This window comes from Lissotriton vulgaris, unplaced genomic scaffold (genome assembly GCF_964263255.1).
Source record: "Lissotriton vulgaris unplaced genomic scaffold, aLisVul1.2 SCAFFOLD_1346, whole genome shotgun sequence".
Classification (NCBI taxonomy): domain Eukaryota; kingdom Metazoa; phylum Chordata; class Amphibia; order Caudata; family Salamandridae; genus Lissotriton; species Lissotriton vulgaris.
Genome location: NW_028245861.1, coordinates 368,388 through 385,556, shown reverse-complemented (window position 1 = coordinate 385,556; position 17,169 = coordinate 368,388). Strand labels below are relative to the sequence as shown.

The 17,169-nt window shown below is 43.3% G+C and overlaps 1 protein-coding gene across 1 annotated transcript in view; it reads right to left on the bottom strand.

Moving 5' to 3' along the window:
* The window catches only part of SLC7A14 (solute carrier family 7 member 14), a 294,391-nt gene that overhangs the window by 115,306 nt on the left and 161,916 nt on the right, over positions 1-17,169 (bottom strand). Inside the window, exon 3 of the mRNA XM_086949178.1 lies at positions 10,516-11,010. Within this exon, the coding sequence (XP_086805304.1) occupies positions 10,516-10,819 (304 nt within the window). The 5' untranslated portion in view covers positions 10,820-11,010. The remainder of the gene's footprint in view (positions 1-10,515; positions 11,011-17,169) is intronic.

Below are 17,169 nucleotides of genomic sequence, written 5' to 3'. Positions count from 1 at the left end.
TCGACTTCCTTGGTCACGGAGTTGTTGATGGAGTTTCCCGGAGAGGTTTGAGGGGCCCTTCGGTTGTGTGCTTTTGCCTTTCTGGCTTTCATTAGTCGCTTCCGTTCTCTCTTTGTAAGCGTTGGAGCCTGTTTGGTGTGATTAGCGGTTGTTGCGACGTTGGGAGTTGGCTCCTGAATTAACTTGGTTGCCTCTATGCGGTTTACCAGATTGTTGTCGTCTGGGCTTGCTGGCGACCTTGTTTTCCCTTACTGGGGGGGATTGTAGAAGATCCTGCGATTCGAGACTCTCTTCACCCCTGCCAGCAATGGTCAGCCTCGTCAGCCTACCGTGGTCCTCGTTTGACTTCTGGTTGCCGGTTAAATCACTTGATGTTGTGGTTGTCTCCGTGGGGGCGGCTTTTGGCGAATCCTTAACAGCCCCCAGTATTTGGGACATCAGACTGGGAACTGTAGCCAATTTGTCTATTATGTTGGAGCAGTGACAAGTGTAGAACGTCTGATCTTTATTCAGTTGAACCTTGGTAATCATGGTGTTTAATTCTTGAAGGTTTGCTTCAATCCCCTGGACGTGAGACGCCAGGAGGTGGAGGAGGTCGACTTGAGTGTCCAGTTTGTCCGCGTGGTAGGACATGGCGACTCCTATGGTTTCCATTGTCTTTAATAATTGCGGCCAAATGGAAACCGGTTGACTGTTCACTGGCGATTCCCCCTGAGAGTGTCTGTAAATGGAGATCGGAGATATAGCAGAGTAGACTAAGTAGTTTGGTTGGATGGGATGCTCACACGGTTGGTCGCACCCTGATCTCTTATCGGTGCTCTCTTCCATCCCTGAACCTTGATGGCGTAGAGCTGATGACTTGCGTGGGCTTCGTTCGAGTTTTTCGGTCTCAAGTGCTGTTAAATTTGGTTGCTGTAGCTTCAATGTCGGACTATCTTTGATAGCGTCTGTGTCTTCAGTGACTCGTCCGATGGAAAGAGAGCGCTGCTTTTTTTTCAAGCATAACATTGGGTGACTGGACATTGGACTGTAAGAGATTGCCTGAGGCATTGGGCACGGATTTTCAACGCGGGGATACACCTGAAACTGCAGAGGGGGTTCCTCAGTTTTGGTCGTGGACGTGTTCTGAATTAGATGTACGTTCTGCAAACTCGGCTCTTGAAAGACCGAGTCATCTGCTGCGTCCAGGGCCCAATGTACTAGGGCGCGCACCGGCAGTATGTTTGACATTTGTGGTGACTGAATGGGTGGTTCCCCCTTGGCTTGCTCTAAGTCCTTAGCTATTTGTTTGATTTTTAAATCATTTAGCCAAAGAGGGCCGGGCCCCTTGCGCCCAGAATTCGTTCTTGACCTTACGGTCTGGGCTTTGCAGGGTTCGCTGTAACACCTTGGCCGGTATAGTGGTGATACGGACCGTTTGCCTTCCTTATTTGTGCCCTCCATGTGAGCGTTATGTTGTGAGCTGCTGCATTTGGGGCCGGAGTCTTGTGGTGGCGGTACCTTCCCGCTCCCACCCCCGGTGGAAAGTCTTTGACAGACTTTGAGGAAGTCAGTGATCAGGGCTCTTTTGCTTGCTTTTAAGTGCGGGGCCTGTTCACTGTGTGCCGGGAGTGATGTTGCATCTCTCAAATTATTTCCTTCATTATTCACAGCAGGGCTGCTGGTTGTACTGTCCTTGTCCTTGTTCTTATTGGCTCCTTCGTCCGAGCTTAGTAGACCAAGAATATCTGATTGATGTTGCGTGCCCTGGGGGGTTTTTGCAAGGTCCGCGGAGTCTGTTGCGGGGGCTGTTGTAATAGAGCCTTGAGCTTCCTGGGCTGTCTTTGCGGGACTCTTACCCCTGCCCATGGCTGCCCCTTCGATTTCCTCCTCCATCTCTTCTGCCACCCCGTTGGTGGTCATACATGGGGGACCCCCCTTAGCTTTCTTTGTCTTCCCCTGTGGTAGGAATGCTGCCGCATCCTCGCCTCGTAGTCTCCCCGACCTCATACTGCTGCGTAGGGGGCTGTACAAATTGGCCCTTTGGTTGGCACTTTGGTTGACAGTGAGGAGGGAAGTATGCAGGCTGTCTTGATAAAGCGATGTTAGCCTTCTTTGTTGCTTGTGTCTCTGTTAGCCGTTTGGCAGCTGGCTTATTAACTCTGTTCGCGTATGTAATGAGTATATAACAAGTTAGAATGAACGGCGTTGTCAATTTGCTGTCAATATATCTGGGTTGATGTCTAATTCACTGCTGGTTTTGTTTAGTTTAGTTAGACTTTGCCGCTGATGAGTGAGAGTGGTAGAGAATGGCAAATGACGAAAAATGGCAGCAAACGGCGACTGGCGATTGGTCAGAGGTGGGCAAACAAGCGGAGCACACGGGGGGCCACAGGCTGGGAGGACCTAGTCAACCCGCCTCCCTGGGTCCACCCCCGGCTCTTACTTAGCGGCAGCCTCTAATGGCTGCCGCGCTTGCTATTCTTCTTTTCCTTCCTTCCCTCCCTCCAGCCTCGCTTCTCACCTTGCAGGCACCTGATCTCCTGTTTTCAAAAACGCGATTGCGGCTCCTCCGTTGGCCACCTGGATGCTGGAAAGTTTGTCAGGTGCTCGAGCGGGGAGGGGGGGGGGCTGACCCACGGGGGTGGCTTGCTGCGGCTCCTGGTTCCCAGCTGCAGCCTCCGCCGGGCCGCTCCCGCTACTCTCGCTGTAGCTCGCCGTAGTGCCTCACTCTGTCTTGGGCTGCCCCCGCCGCTTCCGCCGCCGCCGTTCCCGCCGGCGTTCTCGGCAAGAGCACTGCCCAGCCAACAGCTGACAGGGGCCGGTGTAGGTCCGTGGTCAGTGATCGCCTCGGGAGGGCGCTGCCGGAGAATCGGCAGAATCAGCAGAATTGTGAGAGGCGTCTATCCTCTACACATGCGCAAGAAACCGATCTGTGTGCATAGAATGGTATATCCCCTCTCTTCCCTATCCGGTTTTCCTGTTCCCCCTTCCTTCCTTCTATTATTATGCTCCATTCTTTAGAACCTTCAGGTGAAGCTCAGAGTGGAATGTTGTGGAGAGACACCTGAATGGTAGTGTGTTAGAGGATTTAGGGTGGACGTTTTTAACACAGAAACTCAGATGCAAGAAGCTTCCTGGCATGTTCGAGCCCCATACCTCAGGCAGATTTGTGCAGAAGTGAATTGGACTTCATGTTTTTTATCTCGTTACATAAATGTCACTACTTGGTTTTATTCTCTGTAATGTTTCCTGGTAAATGCCACACATAAAACAAAGAAAAGTCACAAAGCGTGCTCGAATCAAGGAAACCACATAAATAATTTCTTAATACTTGGCAGTTATGGTCAAAAGATGTTTCAATCTAGAACTGTCCAACTTGAAGATTATGCAAGTGATAAGAGAAATAGCTGGCTTGGAGACTGTTAATGCATTGTGATGCAGAGATGCATGTTCAACTCTTTCCTAATTTGGAGAGGTCCTTGAGTATATACAGATTTTATTCCAGATGCTAAGGGCCCGATGTAGGTAAATCCCATTTACCGATTTTGAAATACCGAATTTTACCGATTCGGTATTTCAAAATCGGTAAATGGGATGTAGGTCCCAACATCTGGATTCGTTACCGAATCCTTAAAAATTCATTAATTACCGATTCGGTAAATACCGAATCGGTAATGCCCATTCATTCCTATGGGCTTTGAAGCCCATAGGAGTGATTAGGCATTATCGATTCGGTATTTACTGAATCCGTAATTAATGAATTCACAAGGGTTCAGGGGGTGTCACTTTGACACCCTCTAGCACCCCCAAAACGGGCATGTGTGCAATGTGGCACACAGACATGCCCTAAGGGCACGTCTGTCTGTCACATGGCACATGTGTACATGCACAGATGTGCATGTACACAGGAATTGGTATTTTACCATGGATTTGTATTCCATGGTAAAATACCGATTCTGTAAGCCATGTGCCGATGGAAAATTGGCTACCCACATAGCATTTTCGGTAATTTTACCGAATCGGTAAATATTACCGATTCGGTAATTATTACTGAATCGGTACTTATTACCGAATCGGTAATAATTACGATTCGGTACAATTACCGAATATGTGCACCTACATCTCCCTAGCCCTTTACCGATCGGAAACGGCCAAAAATCGGTATTTTCGGCCGATTCCGATCGGTAAAGGGCTACCTACATCTGGCCCTAGGTGTATAGATGGAAAAGGTCTGCTGTAATATTTTTTTTTACAGTTTTAATGCCCTCATTAAGAGCAGCCTGATAAATGGGATGATATTTACTGCAGCAGCTAAATTCTCGTAATTTATCAGGTGCAATAAATACCATTCCAATATTTTTTTTAGAGAATAATATATTTATCACACCAAATCCCACATATTCTGGTACATAAACAGGCATTTTACCCCTCAATAAATATTGGTAGGCGTGATCTGCTGTTATTTAGCCCAAAAATTACAATTGCCATATGTGCCGTAACAGGAGTTACCACGCATATCGCAATTTCCGCTGCCCATATGTATGTTTTTCTCATTATGTGTGAAAAGCCCAGTTGGTTTAATACAAGACAACAACCAGGGCTGGACTGGCCGTAGATGGCATTGAACATTGTCCTGGTGGGCCGGAGGGGTGGGGGCCCGTTTGGTACCCGTAGAGGCTGTTTTTTTTTACTCAGAGCCATATTTGCAGCAGTGCTGCAAAATCAGCCCCCTGTAACAAAAGCGGGAGCTGAGCTCCTCACAAGCACCAAGCTCTGGGTCGGGCACCAATCTGCCAGGGCTGGTTGCTGTTCCCAGTCTTGCCTTGACAACAACTAGCTCAAAATGTGTAGTCTAGGGCAGAGGTATCTTTTGTAAGCAAGAATAATATCCCTGGCTCTGCTGTAGTATAGAAAATAGGAGGACCACTCAAGTGCCCCAGTTCCATGTACCTGCTTCATTAATGGTCACTACATCCCATCTTTAAAGTTATAAATTGTTAAAGTATTGTGGGTGTGCACTCTCAGGCCCCCGTGGAGGTGAAATAGCCAAGCTCTAAGAACTGTGATGATGATGGAGGCTTTCATCCTTCATGGTACATTATTTTCACCTTTGATGTCCCCTTCTCTTCTCATGCCCTGGCCCCAGGGCCGGCTCTAGGCTCATGGTGGCCCTGGGCAGGGAGCGTAGGTAGGGGGCCCGGAAGAGAGGGTCCGGGCGGGGCGGAGCGCGCAGGCCAGTAAAGAGGGGAGGGGGTCAGGGAGTTTAGAAGTGGAACAGAGCCAGAGGCCGCCAAATCCCTGCCAGGGGCCACCACGCAAATATGTATCCATCCTCAGAGGATTAATATATTAAGGATATATATTGGCGTGGTGGCCCCTGGGGTTTGGTGTCCCTGTGCAGGTGCACAGCTTGCACATGCCTAGAGCCGGCCCTGCTGGCCCATTCTCACTCAACCAGGGTTTGTGAAAACTTTATAATTAGCATTGATTTGAGTACGAAAGCAATAACATTGTCAATGCTTGACTTCTGACATCACAATCATTGCTTCAAATTTCCAGCAGTTCTTTAAATAAAATCCTATATCTGACCAACTTACCTATCTTGTAAATATGTTGTGGTCCAAGAAAAAAAATGTTAATCAAATTTTAAAAATATTATCTTTTTTTAATGGTGATAACATTTACCATTTTGTGCATGTTGGAACTTTGCAAGAATGTTAATTCCCTTCTGAGAGCCTGCCAACTATCCTCAAATGCACAACTGCAGTAAACAATTTGGCTATTATTATTTATTTATTTACTAGATTGGTACACCTGTTAAGGGTATCCTAGCACTTAAAAAACATGACAGGAGACATGCCCATTAAGTTTGGAGTAGGCAAGTTTCAAGACCTTTCTCAAAAGCATCCCTTTTGGGTTCGCATATGGGGAGACAATGACAAAGAATTCCATGATTTTGATGTTAGTTATTAAAAGGAGTAAGGCCTCCACGTGTTGCAAACCTAATGGGAGGGATGATCACAAGATGGCGGATTGCCGAGTGGAGTGGGAAAGCATGATAGAGGTTTGACTAGCATGTTAAGGTAGGAAGGACCAGCCTTGTGAAGACCATGGTGGACAATGTACAAAGTCTTAAAAAGGACATAATTCTACACCAGGAGACAGTATTGATCCTTAAGATGGCAAGAGATGTGAGCATCTGCAGGTAGATTGAGAATCAGGCTTGCTGCAGAGTTCTGGACAACTTGGATATATTGGAGATTATGATTAACAATTCCCAGATAGAGAACATTGCTATCATCTAGTAGCGAGGTAATAATGTTCAGGATTACCGATTTTGTAGCAACAGCATTTTGAGAAGCAGGAATAACATGGCTGTGACTTTGGTGACTTGGCTGGCCATGGTAAGATTATGATCGAGGAAGACTCCTAGGTTTTTTACAGAGTTAACAAGGAAAGGATTCACATCCAGACCAAATGGCCCCAGCAAGAAGACCAAGAAGAAAGCTTACTGAACATTGTTAAATTAATTAAGTCATTATTCAGCAGATAGCAATAAACGAATATCTCAGAAAAGAGCAGAAATGTTCTCTTTGAACATAAACTGGATCTGATGGCATTTGTGAAAGATAGAGACAACAATCTGGGTATCAACAGTGTATGATACAATATCAAAGCCAAAGTATCTTTGGCAGGTGTAAAGAGAGTAGAATAAAGTGGGGGCAAGTGTGCAACTCTGTGGGACACCACATAGGATCTTAATGGTGTCATCTTTGAGTGATAGAAAATAGACTGTTTGGTCAAAGGAATAGAGGAAAGAGCAAACCCAACTAAGACCTCTACAATAGATACCAGAGGAATGGAGACATTCAAGAAGGATAGAATGGGAGACGGTATCGAAGGCCAATGGGAGATCTCAGTAGGATCAAGGCGGTGGATTGTCCCTGAACCAAAATGTTAGAGATGTTATCCAGTGCAGCTAAGAGAGCCTACTGGGTGCTATGGAAGGCTTGAAAACCAGATTTAGAGGGGTCAATGAGATGATTAAATTTGCAGTAGCTGGTGAGCTGTCTATTGATACATTTCTACATATGTTTGTGGGAAATGTCAGAAGAGATATCAGTCTATAGTTTACAGAGTCAATCAGTCCATGTTAGAATTCAAAAAATCGGGACCCTCCTCCCAATTACATGAAGCCTTATAGTCTATGTTATCCACTAAGTAATTGGTACATCACTAATTCCTTTCCAAGATTTACAGAATAGTTTCTTATCTGTGGGTTCATCAGAGAATCTCAGAGCAGACTGAGTGGCGGAAGATTTTAAGTGGGTAAAGCTGTTGAAGCCATTGTTTAGCCAATTGCTGAAATTGAGTGCAGCACTATTGATATTACACCTGGCAGCTTAAGGAAGTTGGTTAGTGCACAGTTAAAATTATATTGTAGTGTAGTTCCTATATTCCCAATAGGCTCTGCTCATTGGAATAATATATCCTATAGATGTGACGTAGGACTTAGGTTGACTATGTCTCTATCGAATTTATTAAACTTAATTGTGAGTGCCAGCTATCTCAGAGGTCACTAGGAACTTTCTCTAATAAACAAGAAGGGATTAGTTAATGACAACTGCATAAACATGACAACTTTGTTTCCCCAAGATAAAACATATCTTCAGAGTCGTGGAAACAATAGATAGATATTTCACTCAGTCAATCGTGCATGCTTCGTTTCATCAGAGGTGCAGAGAAACTAGAGAGACGGGCATTTTCAATAAAAGTATTTATTGAACAGTCTTCTTTCTCAAGGCCAGAAAATGAACAGCTAGAATCGTAATACTGGCTGTAAAGTATAATGCGTACAGCAGGAAGAGTATTATAAAATAATACTGTAAAAGCATGGTATGGTTTCTTAGCCATAAAATACATACATAAATAATAATGGCTAAAAGTACTCAACTTTTGCTTCGAAAATACGCCTACCACAATGTACCTAACCTAAGTCTAGTACGAGTTAAGAAGTAAGTATGTTGTAGCATAGGGTTAGTTTCTTTGCCAAGAATCTATCCAAGATTTCTCTTAGGGTCTAATCAGCTCTGCACTTTGGTTTTAGAATGAAGGAGGTCTGGTATATCCGTCTCGGGACTCGATTTCCCAACACCCCGCGAGGTGAGCTTGGAAACACTGAAGCTGGATTCTCAGCGAGAGAAAGGCAGGCTCTCTGTCAGTGCGTCAGCTGGAGGGTCGGCTTCCTTCGGCACTTGCTGTAGCGAGCTGCGTCAGGCAAGTAGATAGTCGAACTGCTCCAAACCACTGAGTGTTTGCTTGGGCAAGTGCGGGTATATTTATACCTTGAAGGTGCCTGCTTTGACGTAAGGTTGGACATAATAACATCACCAAAGAACCCCAAGGAAATGGTAGTTCTTTGAAAACGCCATGATTTCTAGGACAAATCAATATTCAAGAAAGGGGATGTCCCTGACTGCTGAAGCCGAGTTTTCCAAGAAATCGTTTTGGCTTTTAGGAGCAAGTGGAAGTAGCTATGCCTGTATTTGGACTGCATGGGCTATGTCTAAATATGGTTATGATTTCTATGCCTATATAAGGGCAAGGTGACTTGTACCTATATTAGGGCATGAATTGGGAAAATTTCACTTGGGTCCTAAAACGCTATACAACAATATGGGGTAATCGCAGACCATTTATGTCTTAAGACCCTTATATTGGCAGGGTTAGTGATAGTGGGGTGCGAAGGGATTAGTGGATGGAAGTCAATAGCCACGTCGTCAGTCAACAAAAGAGGGATAGAACCTAGAACTGGCATAAGCACAAAATTAAGGAAGAGTCGGTAAATAGGCCAGCCCACACATACAAATAAGCCAGTTTGTATGTGGGGTCTGATATCAAATGGGTGAGACCGAGAGTCCCCATGTCCTGGAGAAGAGCACAGGTGTCAGGGTGATTAGTATTATTATGGTGAAATTTAAATCACCTACAATAGAAACATTTTAAGATTTGAAGATGGAAGAGGCAAGAAAAAATTCAGACTGGGAGCTGAGTCCATTTGGAGTACTGAAGGTTGGTAGATCAGAGCAAAAGAGAAGGACAGGTTAAGATGAAAAATAGTCAAACACAGACTGGGCTGGCTGGAGGAGCAAGAAAACAACTGGGCCCAATTGAATGAAAGAGCCCGGAGATCATGAGCCAGGCATGGAACGCCACAGAGGGCTTGCCTTTGGCATACCTTTGGTGCACCACCAGTGCATTCGGTGTGCAGTCATATGGCAGTGCCAGATTAAAGGCCTATCATCAGTGGGGGCATTGTTTAGGTTAGAAAGTATTGTGCTAACAAAGTACGTGGAGTTGAAAATGGCAGGAAATAAAATCAAAGCAGAACTGGAGTTCAGCTGACTCGTGTACCGAACTGCGAGTTTACTTGCTAGCGGTACTACTAGGAAAAAAAAAGAAAGGTCAACTAGGCGTGAGGAACTATAAACAATGGGAGACAAATAAAAGTAGTCTCTGCTGCTATGTCCCCAGAGCATGTGGAGACAGGCACCTTTAACCAACCATATAAGGCAAACAATAAAGTGAGGGACTACTAGTCCCACAGTGCTCCAGGTCGAGCAATGAAACAATGGCAGAGAACAATGGTAATGTCAGAGCTATATTTTCCAGAGAATTCACACAGCAGTGCTGGATTTAAGACCCATCATGGAGGGGATGTGTCTTAGGTGGGAAGGTGGAAGGCTAACAAAGCATGCACATGAAGAAAGGGTGTGGAATAAAATTAAAGCAGAACTGGAGCTCAGTTGACTCCTGACCGGCAATCTCCCTTGTGTTGGCGGTGCCACTGACAGGTCAAAAAAGGCATAATGAAAAAAAGAGGTGCAACAAACCATACAAGCACACTGAGATGCTATGTCCCCAAAGCATGTGGAGCACGTCATCTCCAACCAATCATATAAGGAAAAGAAAAGAAAAAGTGAGAAACTCCAGTTCCCAAATGACAGAGAGAAGTGGTAATGTCAGAGCTATATTTTCCGGAGATGTCACACAGCAGTGCTGGATTTAAGGCCCATCATCAGAGGGACTGTGTCTTAGGTGGGAAGTTGGAAGGCTAACAAAGTGTGTGAATAAGGAAAGGGAGGGAAATAAAATCGTAGCAGAACTAGAGCACAGTTGATTCCCGACCAGAAAGCTCCCTTGTGATGTGTGCTACTGAGAAGAAAATAAAAAGGCATTATAAAAAAAAGAGGAGCAACAAACCATACAAGCACACTCAGCTGCTATGTCCCCAGAGCATGTGGAGCATGTCATCTACAACCAATCATTAAATGAAAAGATAAAATTGGGGTACTCCTGGTCCCAAATGACAGAGAGGAGAGGTAATGTCAGAGCTATATTCCATTGTAGCTGTTTTCATCCTCCGTTGGCCGCCGAAACCTAAAATATGGGGACTGCGCTTCATAGAAAAATACCCAAGAAACATACCCCCACTATGATTGGTATTCCTCAATATTCAAGAAAGAAACTTACCTGACAAAATGGAAGCCACTGCTGCGATAATGAAGGAAACTATGACTCCAGGCCCTGCCATCTCTTTAGCAACCAGACCGGTTACAACATACATTCCTGTTCCCACGCAGCTCCCAACGCCCAGGGATACTAGATCCAACGTGGTAAGTACACGGGCCAATTTTGTTCCATGAAGAGTGGTTATTCCACTCCCTTCCAACATTGACTCCACGGGTTTCGTACGCAAGATCCTGGAGTGGACTGCATTCCATGTTGCACCCCACTGGACCCTTCTTGGGTCCATATATGAGAGGAAGCCACTCATTGTGGAAAGAAGTGATGGAGGATCAAAGATGTGAAACGAAGAGTGGACAGCAATGTTCAACAAGGGGTAGGATCACAACCTTGATATCTGGCAGAATAAAGACAGCAGCTTCATAAGTCTATAGCCGTTGTAACCCATGTGTCAGGGATGATATGCTTCTGTTTTAGAAGCTTTTGGTCTTGTGGAAGAGCCTGCAAAAAAATAAGCAATGAAAATGAATGACCATAATAAATATCCATGGGGGTAAGGTTAGTTGCAAAAACATGGAAAAATCATGTCAATACATTTTAATAAAGCATTTTCTTCATAGACTTGATCAAGCAAGCCTTCTTTGTTGAACACATACATGATTTTTGCATAACTGCATTTCAACCAGCATATTTTGTCAAATTTGTACATAATTCTCTCACCATGATTTAATAGATTGTGCACAATGTGGGGCTGATTCAGAAAAGCATTTATGAGTATGGGACCCAATACTACAGAAGTACTCTTATGTGCCTCAGTAAATCGGTCATGAGACGCCGAACTCCCTATAACTAAAAATAAAGGGGCACAGTCCTTTCTAACTTCATTTGTATATTCCCTGAATATTTCCATTTTCCTTCTGTTATATAGGCTTTGGGTTCAATTCATAGAGTTATTTAGGAATACATCATAAAATACTAAAGGAGGACTATATTTCCAAGGTGCCTTTGTGAATAGGTCCCTTAATCTCTAAATCCAGGGGACCCTAAGTAAAAATATATCACATTAAATACAGATGTTTATCTCAGACTGTGAGAGATGAACCAGACCTATTGAAATAGAGCAATCAGCTTTGAGTGAAATCCTAGCACCAAATTAAACCAGGCACAAACAAGAGGCAGATAGAATATCAAGTGATAATCCTACCCAGAAGATGTGAATTCACTGCTTACTACTGGGTGATTGTCCTAGAGCTGGAATTTGTAAAGGAGGATGTTCCCTGAGTACAAATCTCACATAAGCCTTCGCTGGACTGCCTTTGCATCCAGGCACCTACAAAAAAAGGCAATCTTGTCAGCCAAAAAGCCCAAAAAAAATCAGGAAAATATATGGATAAAACTGCTACATGCAAGTATAACAAAAAATAGAAGCCAGTTCTGGGCAGAAACGAATACACTTGCACACAGTATTTTTTGTCATTATAACGCCGGACTATCAGAATCGGACAAGATTACGTACATCGAAGTTCGAAGCAGCCTGTCCAGTGCAAGTTATCCATAGCGCCATTGCAAAGGCATAACCACAAAGAGTTAATTGCCCACAACAGCCCGCCAGAGGGAAACTGGCCGAAAGACTGGCAGGTTATACAATCCTTAAAAAAACTGAGACCAGATGGGGCACCAGGACCGAACGTCGTACTCAAGCACGATCAGGCATTTTGGGGATCGTATCTTACTCCCCTATTCAAATAGGAATTTACCACCAACACAAATCCAGCATCATGGAGAAGCAGTGTTCTTCACCCCATCTTTTAGTCAGACTCACAGACAAAGCCTGCGAACTATAGATTAATCACCCGGATCAATGTCAAAGCTAAACTTTATGCTGACAACATTTTAACAGATCTGGCATGGGCATTAGCCGAAAACCTCATCCCGGCTGCTCAAACAGGACTTAGGGCCGCCATGAGTACAACCACCAATTCTGGCCCCTACTCTCCTGATCAAAAAGGCAAACCACAAGGCTTCCAACTTATACACCTGTTTTTTCGACTTAAAAGCAGCAATCGACACGGTCCCAAGAGGCTTGACATAGGCAAAAATGGCTAGATGAGGTGTACCCCCAAACCTCCTCAAGGCCATCATCGAACTATACTCAGATAACTGGGTACAAAATAAAATAGGTACGGGTGACAGAATGACCAGAAAGATACCCACATTCATTGGTCTAAAAGAAGGATGTGTCCTCGCACCTCTGCCTCTTCAACATTTATACAGCGGCCTTAGAAGTGCTGTTATCAGAAGTCTCGAGTGAGCCACTAATACTCACATATAGACCAGTGCATAGTTTACAATATGCTGATGATATTGTCCTATGTTGCCAGACTTCCATCGGCCTGTGTCGCCAAATAACTGCCCTCCTCAGTATCACTGAATCTTCTGGCCTGAAGCTAAACCACACCAAAACTAAAGTAATCGATTTCTGCCAAAAATAAACACCAAAATCAAAAATTCAAATGTAAAGCTTCTGGGAACAAGATCGACCAGGTTAGCACCTATAAATATTTAGGGGTTGATATGGATTTAAGATTAAATTTCAAAAAGCACTTCGCACAACGAAGGGCCCTAGCTAATAAGCTATTCTTCACTTTCAACCTGATATAAAAAAAGATGGAGAGCTCGTCTCAGTTATACCGACTGCAAATCATTGGAGCAAAATTTGTACCTTCACTGACCTATGGCTCAGAATTTCTTAAGGGCAAAGACGTAATGACTGTCAATCATCTACAGTCCGCCTTGTTCAAATGCATCTTTCACCTACCACAAGACAGCTCTCTAGCAGAAGTGCGTCTGGAATTCGGGGTCCTTCATTAGGTCCCGGTGAGGATGGCCACTTTAACTATTTAATTAAATTGTGCTGGAAGATGACAGCCGCTCCACCCGAGTCTTTAACCACTCTGAGTTGGACTGAAATGGAAAGCCAGCATGCTAATAAAAATGACCGGCAAACAGTGCTCCACCAAGCTTCAACATCTCTTAACCTCCATGAGGCCTGGGAGTTAAACATCAGCCATACAGCATTTTTTTAAAAAGCCAACAAATCGGCCAAGCTAAAATTGTGGTCCAATCATAAAGCGGAAACGGCCGGAAAAAGGCATGGCTGGACAGTCCTAAAATCTAATGGCAACTAGGTCTCCAACCATATCTCACATGCCACATCTCTCAAACCATCCAGCATCTCTTATTAGTAACATAAATGGGAGCCTTTCCTTCAGAAGACGAGGTTCCACACTGGAAACAAAGATGGCCAAACTCTCTTCGCCATCTATGTGACCAGTTCGATGAAAGCCTATTACATTTCCTGTGTATTTGTCCCGATGTCAGCCAATTAAGACAGAAATTACTCTGCACCACCTTTCAGGCTCCTGAGATAAGAGCCTGACGCTGTGCAGTGCTGACATTATTGAACAGCAAATCAATCCAGCTTTCTTGTAGGGCTGCCAAGCTCCAACTACAAGTGAACAAATGGCTAATAGTAGATCCTGCCACGTTAGATTTAAAAAATTGCCCTCTTGGGGCACGGAAACTATAGACTTTGGGCCTGATTCACAGAACTAACTAAAGACAACATCCTAAACTTACTACCATTTTGGTATTCACAGAAGGCACTTACTCATTTTGGTATTCACAGAAGGCACTTACTCATTTCGGTATTCACAGAAGTTAGGACTCCTAACTTTAGGACTCCCAAATGCCTTCTGTGAATACCGAAAGCCTTAAAATTAGGATTGTTCTCAATTTAGAATTAGTAAAGTTAGGACTCCTAACTTTAAGACTCCTAAATAACTTTTGTGAATACCGAAAGCCTTAAAATTAGGATTTTTCTCAATTTAGAATTAGTAAAGTTAGGACTCCTAACTTTAGGACTCCTAAATATCTTCTGTGAATAGCAAAAGCCTTAAAATTAGGATTTCTCTCACTTTAGGATTCCTAAAGTAAAGATCCTAACTTTACTACTACTAAATTGAGAAAAATCCTAATTTTAAGACTTTCGGTATTCACAGAAGGCATTTAGGAGTCCTAAAATTAGGAGTCCTAACTTTACTACTACTAAATTGAGAAAAATCCTAATTTTTTGACTTTCGGTATTCACAGAAGGCATTTAGGAGTCCTAAAGTTAGGAGTCCTAACTTTACTACTACTAAATTGAGAAAAATCCTAATTTTAAGACTTTCGGTATTCACAGAAGGCATTTAGGAGTCCTAAAGTTAGGAGTCCTAACTTCTGTGAATACCGAAATGAGTAAGTGCCTTCTGTGAATACCAAAATTAGTAGGTGCCTTCTGTGAATGCCAAAATGAGTAAGTGCTTTCTGTGAATACCAAAATGGAAGTAAGTTTAGGATTTTGTCTTAAGTTATTTCTGTGAATCGGGCCCAAAGTAACTGGAACGTGTTAGTTGAGCTAGACGTTTATATCCCGTCACCACTTAATATATAGCCTCACCAGCCGAGACAAACCTACCTTTGCCTAGCTTGCAAACCGTTTGAGGCCCCCCAAGCAGAATTTCGTAAAATCTCACCAGCAGAGACTGGAAGTACCTGGGCATGGAGCACTATATGAACTAGTGGTTGTAATGTTCAAGGTCATCCCTTTGGTATAGTATGATGCTTCAACAATGAACTTTTAATTCACATTGTTTTTCGCAACAACTCCCCAAGCAGAAGTTGGTATAAATTTACCTGTAAATACTTGGGCACAGAGCACTTTACTGAACTATGGGTCATAATATTTTAGACCATCGTTTTTGGACAGCATGATGCTTTTAACTATGAATTCCTTTAAATCCACAATTTTTAGTAAGAATTCCCATTCAATTCCCAGGTTGGCTTAAATTTGTAATGATTTTAATTAATCTGCCAAAAATAACTAATAAGGAATAAACATTAAAAGGCAGTAGGGCACCCTACAAGGCATGTACGTCTCATTGAGAGCAATCAAACATAAAGCCATTGAGAGTAACCATTCATAAAGTAAACATTAGTCAATGCCCCAATGCCCACAGGCAGAAACCACCACTGCATTTAGTAACCCCAAATATTACAGAGGTATACCAGCATCATGGTCTAGAAAACGTATCGCATGCCAAGTCATTGACTTCTAATACATAAGAGCTTATTTACAAAGGTAAATCTAAGTGTGTAGATTACTACAAGAACATTTACTCTTATACTTGTGAGTAACTTTACTACCTTTGGATGTTCACCTTTTACAAGTGTAAAGTTACTCAAAAGGTAGACTTACATGTCACCATCACCTGAAAAAGTGGTTTGAATCAGAAAATTGTCAAATACAACCACAGAGATACTACTAGTAGTGACTTTACAACCGTATTTGATCTTAGATGTAAACCACACGTGGTTGAGACCTCTACAGTGGGGTAGAGATCTCCGTATAGTAAGGACTAGGGAAACGGTTAAAAGTTTAATAATCATTTTCAAAAAATATTTGAGTGCTAAATAGCTTATAGTGCTAGAAACTTAATTTTACATTAAAAATCTAATTATGTTGAACATATTCAATTAAAACAATATCTTATTTTGTTAACAAATATTAATATTATATTACATTTAAATTTGGAAAAGGTTAATAAAATACTTTAAAATAAAATAATAATTGTTTCACTAATAGACAATTTTTTTTTAACATTGAATAAAATGTTTTGATTATTTTAAATTGCTTAATTTAATTAACTTTAACATTAGTTACTATTGAGTTATATTTTAAGCCGCTACCACAATTATTATTTATGGAAGGATGTTTCAGTACTACTGGTTAGGCACGTGGAGTGTTGGACTGGAGAGTACACCTTCAACTGTTTAGAGTCCTTTTTGGCAGTAGTAACTATTGAAGAGCAGTTTGTGACTAGCAATGGGCTACCCCTTTTGTGGGTGTGTGCATGTCCTTCACCAAAGCCCTCCCTAGCCCTCCTACTCTTTTCTTACTCCTCCCCTAACCTCCTTTTAACCCCTCCCATGCTGATGACGGAACCGCTCCGTCATCAGCTGCGGTTGGGATGTGCTGATGACGGAGCGGTTCCGTCATGGCCCGGCCGCCGCGCCTGCGCGGCACTGATTTCGCGCCTGCGCAGCAGATTTAATGAGCGAGGCGGGTCATGACGGAACCGCTCCGTCACCAGCACAGCTCAACCGTGGCTGGTGACGGAGCGGTTCTGTCACCAGCATGCAGCCGCCGAGCGGCCGCCCCGCCCACTTAGCGCTGCGGCGGAATAGCCGCCGCAGCGAAAGGGTTAAGGGTAAGCATTCACCACTTTCCAGCCACTCTCTTTGTCTCTCCCACATTTGCTTCTAAAAGGTACGCATGCCCCGAGTACAGTAACCAACGCAGAGAAAGGAAGTTAGAAGTGGAGGCTGTGACCTCCCCATTTAGATTTGTGAATAGCATTTTATGGTATGTTGTTAGTAATTTTGTAGTACTTCTAAACATTCTACAAAATGCAGTTTATGAATAGCCCCTTAACTGTGTACAAGCAAGCAGTAGAACACTTTTTTTTAATGAAATAGCAGTATTAAACACCATAACCTTCAAACTGTCAATCATTCAGGCACCACATATGCTAAGACAAACCTAAACGAAAAAAGGAA